The sequence below is a fragment of the Cryptococcus neoformans genome, chromosome 2, assembly GCF_000149385.1.
Source record: "Cryptococcus neoformans var. neoformans B-3501A chromosome 2, whole genome shotgun sequence".
NCBI lineage: Eukaryota > Fungi > Basidiomycota > Tremellomycetes > Tremellales > Cryptococcaceae > Cryptococcus > Cryptococcus deneoformans.
In genome coordinates this window covers 1038887-1057483 of record NC_009178.1, presented here as the reverse complement: position 1 = coordinate 1057483, position 18597 = coordinate 1038887, and the positions used below count along the sequence as shown (strand labels likewise).

The 18597-nt window shown below is 47.7% G+C and overlaps 7 protein-coding genes across 8 annotated transcripts; 3 read left to right on the top strand and 4 right to left on the bottom strand.

The window, feature by feature from the left end:
- Positions 1-566: 566 nt before the first annotated feature.
- On the bottom strand, positions 567-2127 carry CNBB3740 (hypothetical protein; the record flags this gene model as incomplete). The annotated part of the gene is made up of 4 exons (XM_772050.1): positions 567-1270; positions 1326-1881; positions 1931-2010; positions 2070-2127. The coding sequence occupies 4 exons, from the start codon at positions 2125-2127 to the stop codon at positions 567-569; spliced, it is 1398 nt and encodes a 465-aa protein (XP_777143.1).
- Positions 2128-2373: 246 nt separating this feature from the next.
- Positions 2374-7476, bottom strand: CNBB3730 (hypothetical protein; the record flags this gene model as incomplete). The annotated part of the gene is made up of 6 exons (XM_772049.1): positions 2374-4629; positions 4688-4908; positions 4961-5936; positions 5992-6780; positions 6829-7036; positions 7091-7476. The coding sequence occupies 6 exons, from the start codon at positions 7474-7476 to the stop codon at positions 2374-2376; spliced, it is 4836 nt and encodes a 1611-aa protein (XP_777142.1).
- Positions 7477-7777: 301 nt separating this feature from the next.
- CNBB3720 (hypothetical protein) lies at positions 7778-8662 on the top strand (the record flags this gene model as incomplete). The annotated part of the gene is made up of 4 exons (XM_772048.1): positions 7778-7864; positions 7921-8076; positions 8134-8492; positions 8545-8662. 4 exons carry the CDS (start codon positions 7778-7780, stop codon positions 8660-8662), a joined length of 720 nt encoding a protein of 239 aa, XP_777141.1.
- Positions 8663-8847: 185 nt separating this feature from the next.
- On the bottom strand, positions 8848-9410 carry CNBB3710 (hypothetical protein; the record flags this gene model as incomplete). Its single annotated transcript, XM_772047.1, has 3 exons — positions 8848-8919; positions 8958-9050; positions 9099-9410. 3 exons carry the CDS (start codon positions 9408-9410, stop codon positions 8848-8850), a joined length of 477 nt encoding a protein of 158 aa, XP_777140.1.
- Positions 9411-11247: 1837 nt separating this feature from the next.
- CNBB3700 (hypothetical protein) lies at positions 11248-12237 on the top strand (the record flags this gene model as incomplete). Its single annotated transcript, XM_772046.1, has 5 exons — positions 11248-11439; positions 11506-11610; positions 11668-11838; positions 11901-12029; positions 12100-12237. 5 exons carry the CDS (start codon positions 11248-11250, stop codon positions 12235-12237), a joined length of 735 nt encoding a protein of 244 aa, XP_777139.1.
- Positions 12238-13445: 1208 nt separating this feature from the next.
- Positions 13446-15116, top strand: CNBB3690 (hypothetical protein; the record flags this gene model as incomplete). Of its 2 annotated transcripts, XM_772044.1 has the most annotated exons (8): positions 13446-13500; positions 13560-13691; positions 13749-13979; positions 14032-14208; positions 14260-14411; positions 14464-14598; positions 14648-14705; positions 15070-15116. In XM_772044.1, 8 exons carry the CDS (start codon positions 13446-13448, stop codon positions 15114-15116), a joined length of 987 nt encoding a protein of 328 aa, XP_777137.1. The 2 variants fall into 2 exon arrangements, with proteins under 2 accessions (XP_777137.1, XP_777138.1); XM_772045.1 differs by lacking the exon at positions 15070-15116 and having other exon boundaries at positions 14648-14710.
- A 1324-nt stretch (positions 15117-16440) lies between these two features.
- On the bottom strand, positions 16441-18567 carry CNBB3680 (hypothetical protein; the record flags this gene model as incomplete). Its single annotated transcript, XM_772043.1, has 6 exons — positions 16441-16837; positions 16891-16986; positions 17036-17214; positions 17278-17456; positions 17509-17858; positions 17912-18567. The coding sequence occupies 6 exons, from the start codon at positions 18565-18567 to the stop codon at positions 16441-16443; spliced, it is 1857 nt and encodes a 618-aa protein (XP_777136.1).
- Between the last annotated feature and the right edge of the window lie 30 nt (positions 18568-18597).

Sequence of the window (18597 nt, the reverse complement as noted above, 5' to 3'; positions counted from 1 at the left end):
GATCGGTAATAGCAGTTGTGGAAGAGTGTTATACTGCATAATATCAACAGCCTAACGATAGTCTAGAAGTTGATGATTCGAACATCCAGTATCCAGATTGATTATAAAATACTTTCACCAGAAACCAAACCAGGTATTTGTTAGGAAATCGATCTGTACGTCGGGCGTAGCCTTGAATCTACTACTTGTGCTGAGTCAACGATTAATCTTCTCTTCTCAGTGCTGATAAGCACAACACCTATAGAAAGATAATAACATACGAGCTTGAATGTGCACTGAAGAAAATTTAAAAACAAAAACATGAAAAGGTATCTGGAAAAGATGATGCAAATCGAAGTGAATAATAATGACGGGAAGGTGCCGAGGTTAATAAAAGGTGTAAAAAAAGGTGCTAGTGAGTACGAATCAGATATGTAGATGCAGGCTTTTGCTAAGAATCGGAAGGAGGTCAGCCAAGCATGATTCGCGTCCTTCATTTAATAATACCATCAATATTTAACTTCCGTTATACTGCAGTAGATCATACCGGCCATATGGTGGATAGTATAGAACGACTCCGAAGGTATTTACGCTTTGGTTTGAGCTCCTGGTACGACCCTTCCTGCTTCTCCAGTCTTCAGCTTTCCCTTTCTTCTCCTTCCCATGGTGTTCTCATTGACTTGACTCATCACAATTACGTCCACCCCGACATATTTCATTGCATTTCCCCTTTTCTCTGCCTTCATGTCACCCCACGGCTTGCCTTCCTCCTTCCTCCAACTGAGGACCTTCGTAAGTTCCTTCTCGGCCTTAATCCGATCAACAGGTATTGAACGTGGGCGAGGCATGATATTCTCCGGCGGTGGAGTTGTGAGGCGAGGAGACGGTGCAGAGGACCCAGTACGGTACGTGGTAGTGGTAACCGTGGCTCGACCTTTCCCCTTGTCTTTTGCCCCAATTGAGATAACTTTCCTGGCTCCTCCGAGGGGTACGTTGTTTGTCCCTGTTGCGCTAGCTGACCCGGAGGCCAAGCTAGGAAATTGTCCACCGCCGCTTTCTGCTTGCAACATTTCCTGTCTCTCACGTTCACGCTCCAGCTCTTCGACACGCTCCTTCTCCATCTGATCTTCGAGGTCAGTTTCCACCTTGAGGATGAGGCGGGTAAGTTGGGCGGGATTGTAAAGGGGTTGGGCGCAAGAAGGGCAAGGAAGATGAGGCGCATGCAACTTGCAGATAATGAGAGCGCATGTTTGACAAATAGGAGTGTATGGTGATAGAGGGTGCATCCGAGCTACAATGATATGTCAACACTGCTTGGCCAGACAGCCATAAAGAACCGCACTTACCCTGACAAAAACAGTTGTAACCTTCACCGGGCTTTGGCCCACTTTCCTGAATACTTCTCAAACTTGCAATGATCGCTTCAATCTTTTTGACCTCTTTGCTCTTGGGTACATCCCAAATCTTTTCCACTTTGCCCTTGCCTTTTCCACTTCCGACTCCCGCGGATGACTTGGGCTTTTCCACGATACTGACAGATATCGCCCCGCCTTGCCTCTGCCTGGATAAAGGAGTGTTGGATCCCGACCGGGACCCACCTGGTTGAGAAGACCTTCCGATTTGGAAAGATGTATCGTCGGCATTCCTATTTTTCATATATACCTTCCCACCAGGGCCAAACGCCGCCTCAAACTCTTTGGTACTAATACCAGAGCTGCTACCGGCAGTGGGAGTGGAGACATGAGCGGGTGTCTTCGCTTTTGCTTTTGATTTGAGTATATCGGCATCGGGAGTAAGCTGAGTGTTAGGAACTGAAGAAGGAGTGTTGGTGAGGGATGGGAAGCGTAGAGCGAGATAACGGGAAGTGAAGTCTTTTGCTGCTTGGGAGGGACCTAAGAAATCCTACAATGGGTTATTAGTTCAGTATCGGATGAAACGTCTCCATACATACTTGTAAATGTGTGCGAAGCCTGGGTTCAATATTCTGGCTCTCGAGGTCGGGCACGATCATTTGCTTCACCGATTCATCGTCTGGAGCGTAGTGTCAGCTACTATGACGGTTTTGGCTTGGGCGGAACGGCGGAACACACCGAGGCCTAAGATGTTAGCAATATCTTTGACAACCCAGGGGGGGCGTTGAGGAAGCATTGCTTTAGATGTGTGGAAAGATGTGTGGAAAGAGGAAAAGAGGCGGGGGACAGAAGGATGAATAGCGTGGGTGAGTCAACAGCTGGTAATACTTGCCGAAATCTCGGGACCGTGCCCTAAAAGATTACGTAATCAAATCCTTCCGCCATCAGATGATAGTGCAGTGGTATACGGATGGTCAACTTATGTCTCAGAATATCACGGTATATTGAGCAGACTGCATGCATATCTATCCGGCGCAAGACACTACGCGAAGTATTTGTCCAAAACTGCCTTCCTCATCTTCTTCTGGGGCGCTCTCTTGCCAGTCCATTCTTCAAACTGCTTGAATCCTTGCAAACACAAGATCTCTACACCAGGTACGACCTTCCACCCTTCCTTCTTTTCCGCAGCATGCAACAAGGCAGTCATATGAGGCTTGTAAGCCAAGTCAATGGCAACACCCTTCGGACGGGAAAGCACTTCAGATGGTAAATAGATCCCTTGAGAAAATGTGTCGAGTGTCAAAGAGTTACCAGGGACAGTAGAGACGACTACAACAGGAGCCTCAGGCAAAGAAGAGAGAGATGTGACGACTGCGATGTTGTAAGACTCAGGGAAAGAAGCCTTGACTTTCGCAGCGTTCTCAGGTGTCCGGTTGAACAAGTAGATGGTCTTGAATCGGAGCTTGTGCATTGCGTAAATCGCCGCACGACAAGTACCACCAGCACCGATCACGAGAGCGGTGGAAGATCCATAGCTGAGGGCATCAGCATCGAGATTCTGCGCAGCAGCCTGATGAATAGCCTGCCAGTCAGTGTTCTCGCCATGGAGCTTACCACCCCGAGGGATGACAGTGTTGACAGCTCCAATGATCTTGGCATCTTCCGAAACCGAATCAAGATGAGGAATGATATCAAGCTTGAGTGGGATAGTGACGCTCGCGCCACCAAAATCTGGGGATCGAATCACTTCCAAGACTCCCTGATCAACTTTCTCGGACTCGTGCAACCTATAGGTATGGGGCAAACCCAAGGTGGCGAAGCCGGCGTTGTGCAATAACGGCGAGACGGAGTGAGCAATGGGACTGCCGAAAAGCACGAACTTCTTGGCTGGGAGGGAGCCAGTGAGGGCACGAGCTTGGAGAATTTCGCGGGCAGTGAGTTGACCAGGAGCGGCTCGAGAAGGAAGGGCGTCATGGGTCACAGGAGTGAGGATTGGGTTCAAAATTCTGGAAAGTTGTCCAGCGGCACCCATGTTGATAGCCAACAAAGGCTTGGCTCCAGGATGGCTTTGAACTTCACCAACAAAGATTGCAAGTTTGGCGTTGTCCAATCCAGACTTAGCCGTACCAACGATCTTCGCGACATCACCGTACTTCTCACACAAAACATGTTTGGCCTTCATCTCCTCACCATCCCATGCCATGTCGCCTGTCCAGTCGTGCCAAGAAGCAATGATGTGTGTCTCACGCTTTAATTGGACGATACTGTCAAGGAGCTGCTCCGGCCAGCAAACTTCGAGATCAACATACTCGCAAGCGCAACGCAAACCGAGACGAACCAAAGCCCCATAGGCTTCTGCATTGTCGGAAGGAACCATACCTCCTTGGTCCTTGGACCTTACAGAGAAAACAATCGGCAATGTGGTAGCAAGACGAAGGCTAGCAAGCTGTTTCGCCACAAAAGAGATAGGAGGAAGAGCCGGACGTGTAGGAGCTTGACCGGTTGTGCTAAGAAGATCGACTCGGAACTCAACTGCATCGGCTCCCTCTGTAAGCTCGTCGAGGTGGATCAAAGCGGGAGTGACGTCAGGAAAGGTCAATGACAAGAAAGATGTAGGATTTCCGACGCTCAAACGTGGGCGATTAGATTCTCGACCAGTGATAAACTTGAAGAATCTTCCGCATTCCGCTCGCATCGCCTTGGTATGTTCCTCATGCGTCTGACCGCCGACTGCTTCAAGGACATTATAGAATTCGTGGCTGGAACAAGCCTGGTACCAAGGCTCCCTCCTCTTAAAAACGTCTGCGAAGGTCTCACCCCAGTTGGGTCTAACAGCGGTATTTCCGATGGAGTCAAGGTAGGCCTCAATGTCCTCCAGTGCCCTGGTAACGTGAACGACATGGCCACCCTTAGCCACGTGTGCCTTCAAGGTCTCTCTCGCCGTTTCAGTTTCCACTATACCACCCCCAAGAGCGATAACGTGATTACCCCTGTGTTCCTCAACGAACTTGCTTAGGATCTCGGTCTCCTTCTTCCTAAATTCGTCCCATCCGTTGGCCGCAACAAATTCGGATACAGTCTGGTGGCTCTCCTGAGCGAAAACATCATCGGCGTCAGTGAACTGGCCAGAAAGGATGTCGGCAGCCATTCGACCAACGTAAGTCTTGCCAGCACCACGCATACCGATAAGGAAGATGGGTCGATCGGACTGGGATTGGTCGATGGGAGAAACCGGTTTGGCAGAGGTGGAGGCCTGGTTGTGCGTTTCAAGCTCTACACCTTCCACAGCAACGCCAATCTAACATGTATCATGGCCACGTCAGCATAAGCAAATGCCTTACAAACTCATTGCGCACCTTGTTTTGTAAGTCATCCCAGAAATTGGGCCAAGTCTTCTCAACGCAACGCTTTTCCTCGATAATGGTCTCGTCGATGATACACGACAACACCGCAAATGCCATGGCCACGCGATGATCGTCATAGCAGTGAATAGAGGCACCTCGGAAGAGCGAGGCTTCAGGCTTGCCAAAAATGATGATACCGTCGTCAAATTCGTCAGTCTCAATACCGAATTTCGCTAATCAAATGTATTAGCATACGGGCAGCAAGTATCGCATTGCATAACTTACCAAGTTGATCCCTCATGGCTTGGATTCTGTTACACTCCTTAACTCTTTGGTTGGCGATACCGTAGATCCTTGAAGCGGTTTCGGGCAAACCCTCGACCTTTCTCTCAGGCAGACAAGGCTTCACAGCCACAGCAGCCAATACTGATGCAGTCAAGAAAGCATCTGTCATGGGCTCCATGTCAACGTTACCGAGTGCCCTCAAAGTGCCCACAGGAGGGCCGGTGACCTTGGTGCTGGTAAGTGTCTGTTCAACAATACAACCCATGGGTTCGAGGATTTCTTTGGCAAATCGAGCATCACCCTGAAGAGAAGAAGAGCCAATGTTGGATATAGTACAGGTGGTACCAGTGATGGCCGCGATCGCAAGGGGGTAGGTAGCACTGGACGCATCGGATTCGACGCTGTACTCGGGAGGATTGACATACGTACACTTGGGAATCACGTAGATGTCAAGCAAGTTACCTTGCTCATCCTTCTGACGCTCGACGGTGGCACCAAATTGTTTCATCATGGCGATGGTCATATCGATGTAGGGCTGTGAAATGACCTGCCCACCAGTAAGCTCAAGGGTGACTTGCTCAGCAGCGTAAGGAGCGCAAAGAAGGATTGAGGAGACGTATTGGGAAGATACAGATGCAGCAAGCTGGATGTGCCCTCCACGGAAACCGTCTGTGTCGATATCAAGTGGGAGGCATCCCGTAGACTCGAGATACTTGACCTTCGCGCCATTGGCGGTGAGAGCGTCGACCAAAGGCCCGATGGGACGTTGCTTCATACGAGCGTTGCCAGTGATGACCGTCGATCTCTCGCTTGAAGCAGAGCCTGAGACCATGGCGCAAACAGTGGTGAGAAATCGACTGGCAGTGCCGGCATTACCGAGATAAAGCTCCTTGCCCTTTGCTGGAGTGGAGAGAATGCCACCTCCGCCTTCAACGACAATGGTATCGCCACCATCTTCCCAGGAAAATACAGCGCCCTAAATTGACAATTAGGACTCCGACGTGGACAAGGGTAACAATGGCCAAACCTACCTTGAGCTCTACGAGAGCATTCATCATGACGGCAGTATCGTCAGAGTGCAAGAGGTTCCTTACCCTACACGTGCCCTTACCAAGGGCAGCAAGCACCAAAGCACGATTAGAGATGCTCTTACTTCCAGGAGTAGCCATGGTAATTGGGGATTTGGTGGGAGTGGCAGCCTTTACAGTGACTGCTTCGCACAAGACTTTGCTGATGACGTCGTCGGCAACGACAGATGCCTTCTCCTCGTAAGTTTTGCCAATCCGAGAGAGGAGAACGATTTTTTTGGCAGGACCCGAGTTCTTCTTGTCAATCTTCATAATGTCGAGAAGACGGTCAACGGAAAGCTGGCTCGAGGCAGGAAGGGCGGTAATTCGCCTATCAGAGAGGGAGACTGGTAAGCCATAAGCTTGAAGACATCTGGTAAGACGTCCGACAGCCACTTGACTAAGAATACCGAGTTGTCTAGCGACTTCGGCCTCAAGAACAATACCAACTGAGACACACTCGCCGTGAAGCATTGCGGGAGTAAGGACAGCCTCGATGGCATGTCCGATGGTATGTCCAAAGTTGACAAGGTTTCGAAGACCAGTCTCTCGTTCATCGATAGTCACGATATGAGCCTTAACATAGATTGATCCAGAAACGACCTGAAGAAGGAGAGACTGAGCGTGAGAGCGGTCAGAGACGAAACGACCAGCAGTAGGGACGCCAGTGGGGCGAGAAGAGGCTGCTAGAGAAATCTCGGCAGAACGTGACTCAAGGAGAGCGAAATCATCATCTTTCCAGATAGCGGCAGTCTATCTTTCGGTCAGAAAGTCCGATACGCCTCAATTTAGATGACTTACCTTGATTACCTCGGCCATGCCATTGGAGACTTCCCTGGTAGGAAGTGTAGTAAGGAAAGCGAGGTCAACGAAGATGTAGCTGGGCTGCCAGAATGCACCAATGAGGTTCTTGCCATGTGGGGTGTCGATAGCGGTCTTTCCACCAACAGAAGAGTCAACCATGGCAAGAAGGGTCGTCGGGATTTGGACAAACTTGACGCCTCGCATACTATCCAAGCCAAGAATCAGCGCAACTCGTCACCATCCAAAACAAGGAACCCACAAAGTAGCAGCAACAAATCCAGTAAGGTCGCCAATGACACCACCACCGAATGCAAGGATCACAGTATCTCTGGTGCACTTGTTATCAAGCATCCAATCCTCGATTTCGCCCTTGACTTTTCGGCTCTTTGCGCCCTCTCCGGGAGCGACTTCATAGACGAGGAATCTCGCCTTGTTGTCGGCCTCGGATGCAGCCTCTTCAAATGAGGCTTTGAAGTCATTGAGATAGATTGCGGAGAGATTTGTATCGGTGATAAGGACATAGGTGGAGGAGGGGAGAGTGGTTGTGATGGTTTTGAAGATGTAGGGAAGGAGATGGAATCCAACGTGGATGGACTCATTCCCCAGGATGGAGATTTTGAGGACATCGGCGGAGGACGAAGACATGTTGCCTTTTCTTTCGCCTGGCCTGTTTTGTTCTTGCCTTGAGATGATATAAATCAAGTCGATGTCAGAGTTCCGTTTTTTTGCTGGTTGCTTTCTTTTGACCGAGGTTTCCGACTCGAAACGGAGATGCCGCTATCTCCGCAGCACCAGACCCCCCCACCAGTCCCTTGTATAGCCGATGAGACGCGTTCCGCGTTTTGGTCGCATCATAATCTAATCTTGTCGTTTGTCCTTATTAACGTCCCATTGCGCTTGTGGACGATTGTCAAGAATTGATTCCAATAGCATCGTGAAATCCGCCATGCCCTATCTCAGTGTCTTTGTAACCTCTCCCGATACCCATTCGGAGCGCAGATTTGATTCGGGTCTCACTGTTCAGCAGCTCAAGGTAAAGCTCACTTGCTCTTCCACGTCCCGGGAATTGCGGCCACTCACTTTTAATAGGATAAGCTCACCCCAATTACCGGTATTTCACCTCAGTATCAAGTAATAAAAATCTGTCGATCGGCCGATCAGACCTCTGGCCCTCCTTTGGCGGTGCTTGATGACGACTCCCGGACATTGGCAAGCTACGGTCTGGAGGAATGGAATTGTATTAAAGTACGATTTCCTTTTTTACAGCCATCGAAAGCAAAGCTAACCCTTTCCTGCCAACAGGTAGACAATATCGATCCTAACTACCGCCCAGGGGAATTCACCGACGAATCCAATCTAGAGCGTTTTGAACTGAGCCCTGAAGAATACGCTGCTCGTTCAGACACTGTCCTTGCTCATCTGAAAGCCAACAAGCTAGGACGATTTGCTGATGCTCCAACCACTCTCGATTCCCCTCTTCCTCCTCCCCCAATGATCATGGACCCGACTATCGTCCCAGGAAAGAGGTGTGAGGTATCACATGGTGAAGATGGGATGGCAAAAAGAGGCACAGTGAGGTTTGTCGGGGAAGCAAAGATCGGAAAGGGTGGAATCTGGGTTGGAGTAGAGCTTGACGAGCCTCTGGGGAAAGGAGATGGAGAGTGAGTAACAGAGGGAGTGCTTAAACCAGGATTTATGCTGATCCCTTGTCAGAATTGAGGGCACGAGATACTTCTCATGCTTACCAAAGCATGCTGTTTTTGTCAGATCTGCGAAAGTCACAGTGGGGGACTTCCCGGAAGAGGACATCTTTTCCGACGACGAAATATAGTTCATTCCATACATACGACATATATATAAAGTGCACATAAAATTCGGGCTTTGCATACAGCTCGGTAAAGTCAAGCGTCCCTTACCTGTTTAACTACTCACAAAAATGTCTCTTCAACCAAAACTTCGACCCCCATGGTCAATCGTCCTCCCATACGGATCCTTCAAAACTCGTCTAACTCCGAATCAACCATCCTGCTTTTTCCATTTTTGGCAGACGTTCTCTTGGGCCTCGACTCTGTGTTCCCCTTTCCACTTCTTGAGAAAGGGGCAATAGTTCCTTCGGTGGGACGTACATCTGACCCGGAAGAGGAAGCAGATACATGTCGTCGCTCATTGTTACCATCACTCCAAAGAGCAATCCCTGATTTCAAAGCCGGTAGGATGCGCTTGTCCATGTCAGTAGGAACCATCTTCTACAACACGCTCCCACTCACATTGTGGTAGAGATCATGTAGCTCCGTCCCAGTAATCTCCCCCTTCTTTTTTTCCCATCCTCGTTTTTCATCCTTGTTCAGCTTTTGACTGAGAGCATACCAATCACAGGTCTTCGAGCTTTGCAACTTGGCCAAAACTATCTGAAGGACAAGGTCTTTAGTCAAATCGAGTGACGCGTCGCATTTAGGTGATAAGGGGAGCAGCGACATATCCGCAGATGATGAGGAAGACTGTCTGGACTTCTTTGCCTTGGTCTGTAATTTTGGTTTGGCCAGAGAAGGCTTGGCTTTGGGGTTGGTGGTTTTAGGCATTGAATTCGGGACTCAAAGAAAATCAAGTGGTTGGAAGCAAAAGGGGAAGACCGGAGAAGCGACAAATTCTTTGCGCAAATAAAGGAAGGAAGGAAGGAACTAAGTGGCTGGAGGCGAGCTGGAAACACCGTGCGTGGTGGATCTGTGCACGGAAGGGAGGTCACCAAAGGACCCTTGAGTCGTGTTAATCATCCAACGACTACTTGGTATGATATGCATGAGAACGACCCTATCATCTCTCGTCTCCCATTCCGTCCTTTCTCTACGCCACTGCCGCCTACTCCTCCTTTCCTCAGCTCGCCTGTAACTCGCGAGCCTTCTTTTCTTGGAATCTGCGACCGTATGCTGCCGAAACGCTCATCAAACCAAAGAGGCTTTTACACTCCGCAGATTTCCTAGATCGAATGGGTGAATGTGATTATGGATATATTCTATATAAGGGAACATTGGGTAGCCGCCAGTGATCATGCCAATCTGCACAACCATCCCATCACAGCTACTTCCTCAACTTTTCACAACAACACCAAGTCACGTTTTTACTGACTGCTGCACCAACACTAACCTTCATAACGATGGACCCTTCCGATTCTGGCAGCTATACCATCCAGCCTATCGACAGGTGGAACTCCCCCTTTTTCCTTGCGAACCACCACAACCCATTACAACCTCCTTTCATTGCCCCGGGCGAGATCCCGCAAGAACCTGAGGTTGACAAAATTGCTTCAGAAGAATCAGGAAATTGGTGAACGGCATCAGTATGCATCGCTGACTCATTAATGTGCATGTACTAAAGTCACTTCATAACATCTTTCCTGATCATCCACTTTGCACTGATAGGCTCTTCTTCGTTCCCTTCTTATCGAGAAGCTTGACTTGACCACCACTCACTCTAGAAATATCAACCCCCATGATGATCCTCGATGACGGGAGGATATCCTCACCACATATCGATCCACGTTTTTTGTGAAAGATAAGCAGCCAGATATCAACGCCTCACAACTTTTGACAAAGAATAACTAACAAGGGCAAGCTATATTAATAAATAATAATTTTTAATCTACAGATAAAGTGTCTATCTACAAAGCTCATTGCAATATTTATGATCGATCTTCCACAGGACACCCCAAACTAGATAGAGTAATCGAGGTGACTGTATCGAGATCACCGAAAATCTTGAAACCACCGAGGTGGGGTGCTGTCTAGCAGAAAGTGGAGATTTAAACTTGCTTTTCTACCCTGAATAAGATCACATCGGCAAAAAAAGAGGAAGGGCGACCTCTACAACAGGCAAACGAAGCGCTCTACGTGCATTTTCCGCTGTTATCATACCGCCGTAGTGGATTAACAGTATGATTACAGCAGTTGGCTGCTTTTTTCGTTGTTGGATGAAGCATAAAGCTTTTTAGATATGTATGATGACCCTAGTCTACAAGAATTTATATGGTGCACAAATGATATCATTGCATGATTTCCTTGACGGAGCACCTTCACATCGGAGTGTGAGTCAGTCAAGATCAGTCAAACAAAGATGAACGGAAGCAACTATATAAGGCGTTGTGCAAGGTACGTAAATAAAGTTAAATACTAAAGAGTGCACAAATGGAGGAACGAAATGCAAGGAGCGCATGACGTCATTGGTCACTTCCCATAGTCCATGGATCTTGTATCCTTATTACGCATTTACCAATATATAGTCATTTGTAGTAAGATCCCAGCTGTTGTCCTCCCCCTTCTCCTTATCAGGATATTACTACGACAAACTGAGGAATACGCTCACCACACTTCCACCAAAGCACAAATTCAAAGAAGCCTTCCCACGCGATTACAAGCCAGCAAGATGTCTGCTTCCGAAACCACTACCCCTGCTGCTGTTGCAGCTCCGTCAACAGCGACGGCTGAGACTCCAGCTTCATCTATCCCTCCAAAGCCTGTCACTCCAGCGGAGAATTTCACAGAGCCACCTGCAAGGGCTCTTGACGCCATCGCAGAACCGACCATTCTGGACAAGGCAAAAGATATAGCCAAGCCTGTAAGTCTTGTATTCATTCCATCTACTGTATTCAAAAGACTGGCTCAAGCTGATACTAGAAAGCAGTACCTTGACAAGGCTGAGCCATACGTACAAAAAGTACAAGGTGCAACCAAGCCTTACGCTGATAAGGCGGCTACTAAATTTGAGCAACTTGTTGACAAGATCGAAGTTAGTTTCCTGAATGACGAGGACTCTGGTGGCACGTGATAATGACATTGTTGTTAGGGGAATGACCCTTCCACGAGCGCTGTACCCACATCGGCAGGAACCCTCGACGAGTCTATTGACAACGCGAAGGCCAGAACTGTTGGGACGACAGAGCGTGCTGCTACTGTGGCTGAGGAAACTGGCGAAAAGGCGAAGGGTTTCTTCGAACAAGGATTAAGCGCTGTGCAGGTGGGTACTTGATAGATGAAAGCACCAATCTCGGGCAATAAAAGCTGAAGATGGGCTCCTAGAGTACCTTTAATCAAATCACCAATACCATTGAACAGAGGACAACCACTGACAGCCATCCCGGTATCCTTACTCAAATGAGTAACGTCGTGCACAAGGGCCTTGATAAAGTTGAAGGATTTTTGAATGAGGTTAGTGCCCTATCTAGAATGCTATTGCATCGTTGCATGTGGTTGTTGTACTAATTATCTTGAGACGCAGGCTACTGACGCGACCGTGCCTCCAACGAGCACTTCTGCCACTGCCAACGCAGCTACAGGCACAGACAACAGTACAAGCACCACTCAACCGGTCCAGACCACTACCAACACTGTACCGCACATCCCTCTTGGTCCATAGATTGTTGTCGTCTTGTTTCTGTGGCTGCATTTTACGGCTACTGCTGTCACTTCCCGGATGCTCTCACTCGGCTGAGGAGCCTGAAATGTCCAGTCAGCTTCTGGGACGCGTATTTTGTTGTTTAGCTATCTTTTTCTAACGTAGTGGGCAGATGTGACGATATGTTATCCATGTATATCCATTCGCATCTGGTGAACAGTGAAACGCATGACAGAAAATGAGGGATATCTTCATTGCATAGTGGAGTGACACGACGTCGTAAAGTATATATACACGAAACGCGATCGATCGTTGATTATTAAAGTGGTGTAACGGGAATACGCGGCGTTATGGAAGCTGGCGTTTGGGGTGCCACACCCTCTTACGGCCCAGTCGCCCAGTGACCCTTGTTGAAGTCCTTCCTCCAGCGCGCTCTCACTCGCTCTCCATACAAATCTCTTTCCTTACTACTATATATCCTTACATCCAACTCCCAGCTTAGTCGCCCATCCAGGCAGCCGATCTCGCCAACCGTACGGCCAGTCCTGCGTATTCATCTTCCGCATCGCACCAGGCCCACTAAGCGTGAGTTCTCTCTCCTTCCACTGGAGTTGGAGTCGGCGCCCGTGATGCTGCCGGTTTTAAGTGTCTTTAAGCGCAAGAGCTAACCCCATCCACTATGTCCTTGACGGCCATTCCAACGCTTCCGTTCATTTACGCGCCTGTTCGTCTAGTTTTACCAAACAACTCCACCCCACCCCACCCTGCACTTCCGACTTCGGCGCCATCCCCTTACTGTTATTCAGTCTCAACCCGCTTCCCTCCCATCAACGTCTCCTTCATCTCAAGGCTCTCATTCCTTGAAGCGTCGACTCATTGACCACCCAGCCTCAATCCTGCCATAAAGAATTCAACGCTAGTCATTTATTGGAGGTGAGTCATCTTATCTTGTTGGGTCCTTGGCGGTGTGGAAATCGAAGAAGGAGGCGGAGGAGACCATGAATTTCTGAAACTAGAAAATTTGTGGATAGGAGAGTGTGTATTGGGACGATTGGCGAATTTTGGAGGTTGGATATACGGATGGGACCGGCGAACTCGCATGTCTTATTCTCGCAGCAACGCGGTGCTAATACCCAAAATGACGTTCCAGCTACAACTGCTATAATCCAAACAACTTCGCTATAGTCACTCGATTCATCCGTTATCACATATAACTTACTTCGGATAAAATGGGAGAACAGCCTGAAATTGATCTTGACTCAGTCATCGACCGACTGTTAGAAGGTGGGGTATCTTAGCCCACCAAAACGTTTTTGAAGCTGACAATATTATCGGGAACTCAGTGCGAGGGAACAGACCAGGCAAGGCAGTGCAGTTGGCAGAATACGAAATCAAATACCTTTGCACCAAAGCCCGTGAAATCTTCATCAGTCAGCCGATCCTCCTTGAACTCGAAGCTCCTATCAAAATCTGTGGTATGTTTGAAATATTAAGACAGGGTTGGAAATAGGCTCATAATTATTAACCAAAAGGTGACATCCATGGACAATATTACGACTTGTTGCGTCTCTTTGAGTACGGTGGTTTCCCCCCCGAAGCCAATTATCTCTTCCTCGGTGACTATGTCGACCGAGGCAAGCAATCCCTTGAAACTATCTGCCTGCTGTTGGCGTATAAAATCAAGTACCCTGAAAACTTTTTCATCTTGAGAGGAAACCATGAATGCGCGAGTATCAATAGGATCTATGGATTCTATGATGAATGTACGTAGCTCTGATGATTGATGCCCCTTTTTGCACAGCTAATCTTGAGCAGGCAAGCGTCGCTACAACATCAAGCTTTGGAAGACTTTTACCGACTGCTTCAACTGTCTCCCCATCGCTGCTATCATCGACGAGAAAATCTTCACAATGCACGGAGGTTTGAGTCCTGACTTGCAAAGTATGGAGCAGATCAGGAGAGTTATGCGACCAACAGATGTTCCAGACACCGGTCAGTTCGATATTGGGCAAGGATATGTGTCTGGCGCTAACTTTCTTTTAGGTCTTCTTTGTGACCTGCTTTGGTCTGATCCGGACAAGGACATCACTGGATGGAGCGAGAATGATCGAGGAGTCTCGTTCACTTTTGGTCCGGACGTTGTTTCTCGGTTCTTGCAAAAGCACGATATGGACTTGATTTGTCGAGCGCATCAAGTGAGTCTTCTCCATTGCAAAAAATTTTGGGGGTGTACTAAATAAGCATCAGGTTGTTGAAGACGGCTACGAATTCTTCGCCAAGCGACAGCTTGTCACTCTATTCTCTGCCCCTAATTATTGTGGCGAATTTGATAATGCTGGCGCGATGATGAGCGTAGACGACACCTTACTTTGTTCCTTCCAAGTGAGCTTGTTTATTGCTGTGATTTTAATGGTTTGTTGACGCTTTGTAGATTCTGAAACCTGCCGAAAAGAAGCCGAAATACGGTGGATACGGCGGAAGCGCACGGCGTTAGTGATCTTCGTTCCCCTCGTCATCTTTCTTGAGTTCGTTTGTTTTTCCCAAACAACAGCTACTGTGTACAATTATTCAACAAAGCCCCTGGGCATCCAATTTCTAGAGCCCAGCACCCAAAGCCACCTTTTCATTTCGTTTCTAGCGTCATCTATTCTTCGTTTTCCTCTGCATTGGACGGCGCTTGTTTCGTTTGCAAAAGATGGTTGGATGAGATGTATGGAGAATTCATGCTGATGTACGTTGGGAAATCTTACCTTCTTGACCCATATCACGACTTCATTACTTTGGCCAATATCTAATTCTTATCCCGGATGACCCTCAACATTCATCAAAAAATTCCAACCTGACACTTAACAGCGGTTACTCCTCCACGTAAAGGCAAGTCGAACAAAAGAAAGGCGTGATAATAAAGTAAAATGGTGAAAGAAGAGTGCTAGTAATGGTTGACAGGAAGTTTCGCTGTATGATGATTCGAATGGGTAATGATGTTGATAAGCAAATGAATAGTCAAGGTATATATAGCTATCCCCGTCCTTCTCGTTATTGCGTTTTATACGAATGGTTTCGTTATCTCGTTTTCTGAATCTTCTGTTTCGAAATACCACTGTCAGCAGCAGCAACGACGACAAGAAGCAGACTACCGCTTTACTTCATTTTTTCTAAATACTATAATATTATAAGATGAAAGAAAGCAGCAATAATAAGGATCATCCCTAAAAAGCATCATTCTGACAAGCAATGATAATCATAAGCAAATACTGATGAAATAGTGGAAAGAGCTGAAGCTTTAGTACAGATATGTATTTCAGCAATTATGCAGTGCTTGCCGTCAACAACACCAAACTTCCATCATGACACGAGCTCCTACTACTTGCATATATCTATCCCTTTTCCCGAATCCTACTTAAAATATAAAACATTATTATATTTATAACTAACCCATCCGTTATTTGTTTATGGTGATCATCGCGGCTCGGTGGCTGGCTTCATTCTTGTCTGTCTTTGACTTATCATTGTCCTTTGTATTTCAAATCGGAGTTTAAATCATGTATAAGGAGGAGGGAAAAAGACGTTGGTTAAAGAGGGTCGGTAAGTACCTTAGGCAGTATGCGTGGTAGTAGTGATGATGTTGCTGTTCTAGTATGTCCGCCTCATCACCACATATATAATACTACCTATAAAAGGGCTAGATATACTACCAACGCTTCGTTCTTACTGCTTCTCTCTCATCATCTTATCCATTTCTTCCCAACTCACGTGAATTTTTCCCATCACAAACATCACAACGACAGAAACCACAGGCGCACAAGATCTATCCTTCATCCATCACCCCAAGGCCAAATAAGAGACCAACCCAACCACTACTAGCAGCAGCGCATAGCATCACAGAACACATCTTTATTGCATCCGTCTCAAAGAAGTCCGGCATATAGAAATGCGTACTTTTGGATTCGTTGAACCCACTGTGCCCTCGGTTCCTCGCCCTATCCCGAACGACCTCCCTTGGCCTCTTTTTAACAAGAACGTCTAAGGCAGTTGTATAGTCCCAGCTATATGGTTGTCGCCTCCGAAGCAAGTGTGGTAGCATCGGCTACTTCAGTCTCAAGCCCAGGATTATGAATGCATATACCCTACATGATGACCCTAATCATACACTGTCAGTCATACCACCACCATAAGCACCGCCAAGTACCTAATAATGACGCCTAAAATGGAGTTTATAATAGATCAGACCGCCTTATCATCATTTTCGTCACGTCCTTGAACCGCATATTTCTCTTCCTCCTTTTCTTCTTCCTTATGCTTATTCTCGGACAATTTTCCGCGCTTATCACCTTTCCCGATCGTGCCCATTCCTTTGAGCGCGATCAGAGCAATAACCAGGGCGGTAAAACTCATTGCGGCCGCAAGCCAGAACGCGGCGTGTAAACCTGTCAACTGAGCTTCAGTCTCATCTTTCCCTGCCCTAAGAGCCTTTTGATTCTCAACGTTGGAAATGACAGACGTCACTGCCAAACCGAAGGATCCACCGAGTTGAATAAGTGTTTGGAAAAGTGCCCCGGCAACGGACTGTTCGTCTGGAAGCGCAAGTGCTGCGACAAAGATGAGGCTTGTAGCCATAAGGCTTTACGATGGTTTTAGCTAAATCTTTTCATTGCAAAGAATGGGTAGGCGTACAAATCAGCACCCATGACAGATAGCCACATGGCGTTAAATGGTAATCTCCAGTAAAGCGTGTCTTTTTGAGACAAAGCCATCAACAGATTAGCTATTCTTTTTGCATGTTAGTTCATGCTGTTCCAGGTTTATAACTGGTACTCACCCTGTTGCCAAAAGTCCAGTGCAAACCAGATACTGCGTCTTAACTTTGCTGACTAGGAATGCAACGAGAACATTACAGAGGATACCCGAAACTGATGTGGGCAAAAAACGAAGCATAGCACCAACAGCACCGGTTCCTTGTACTTGCTGGTAAAACAATGTAGTGTGATAGAACAAGGACTAAAAAGTCTGGTCAGCTAGCGTCTTCAAACACTTTTCTCCATCTCGATTGCAGATACACACTGTGAATCCCATCCAAGCGACGAAACCAATAAAATAGACTGATGCGAGCCTCCCCTTAGCTCGGGTCCATAGTTGAAGACGCATGAGAGGAGGACGGGTGGTGTTATTAATGATATACCTTTCCCAAAAGAAGAATGCCACCACGAGAAAGAAGCCGATGATTAAAAGTGCAAGTACATCTGTCAACGATCAGTCAGTCCATAATTTGCCACATATATGTTCGTTACGCACAGCTGGTCTTCCACCCATTCGGTGCATTTTCACCGTCGCTGACGGCGAAAAGCAAGAATATTAAACCCACAGTCACCAAAACGGCGCCTATCCAGTCAACACGGCGATCGCTCGAATGAGAGCCATCATTGGGAATCAGAAAGAATGCACAGATGGAAACCGCAAAAGCCAGGCCGGCTACACAGTAGAGAGCGCCGCGCCACGTATTCTTGACATAAGATGTGAAGAGACCTCCGAGAATTAAACCGAGAGCGCCACCAACAGGGGCACCAGCAGAGAAAGAAGCAAACGCCGTAGATCGCGCTCGACCTGTGAATGTGTGTGCGATGATACCAACCGCGCTTGGAGTGCTGTAGAGAATTAGCTCAAAAAATTGTGGCAAGCTGTGTGTCATGGCACTAACCTCATGGAGGCCCCGCACCCCGCTAAAGCTCTAGTGATGACCAGGGCCGCTCCATTCTTCATGAAACCTCCGACTAGCGTCCAGATAGAATACCAAACCACTCCTACCAGGAAGACTTTTTTCCTTCCATGAATGTCCGCTAACCTTCCACTCAATAAGAGAAAACATCCGTTGGTCAAGGTATAAGCGGAAGTTATCCACTGCAGGTCGGACTCAGACATGCCGAGATCTGTCTGGATGGTGGGAAGGGCTATATTGAGGGTTTGTTGACCAGCGGAAGACATACACATTGTGAATGTAAGAATAGCGGAGATAGCTATTAGATGGGGGGTGGATAGCCGAGCTGGACCGGAGTGTTCTATTGTTGCTGTCTTGGACGGCAAACCCTGAAGAGTTTGGAGAGCGGGCTCTTCTTGGATACCTCTCTCTTGCCTTGATTCGTTCGAAGCACAAGAGTTGATGTTTGTTCCCAGAGTAGATGTCTTTTCCAAATTTACCTCTCCAGACGTCGTTGCTGATTGTGACTCATACAGAGTCGTAGACGAAGGATCTGGCGGCAAAGAAACCTGCCTGGAAGTGGTCGCAAGCCCCTCGGCCCTTGGGGCCAAAGCCTCAATTGAGAATTGACCTTGAAAGGGGGGTATTATACCGGACATTGGCGCATAGACTGCCAGTATAGAGTTATG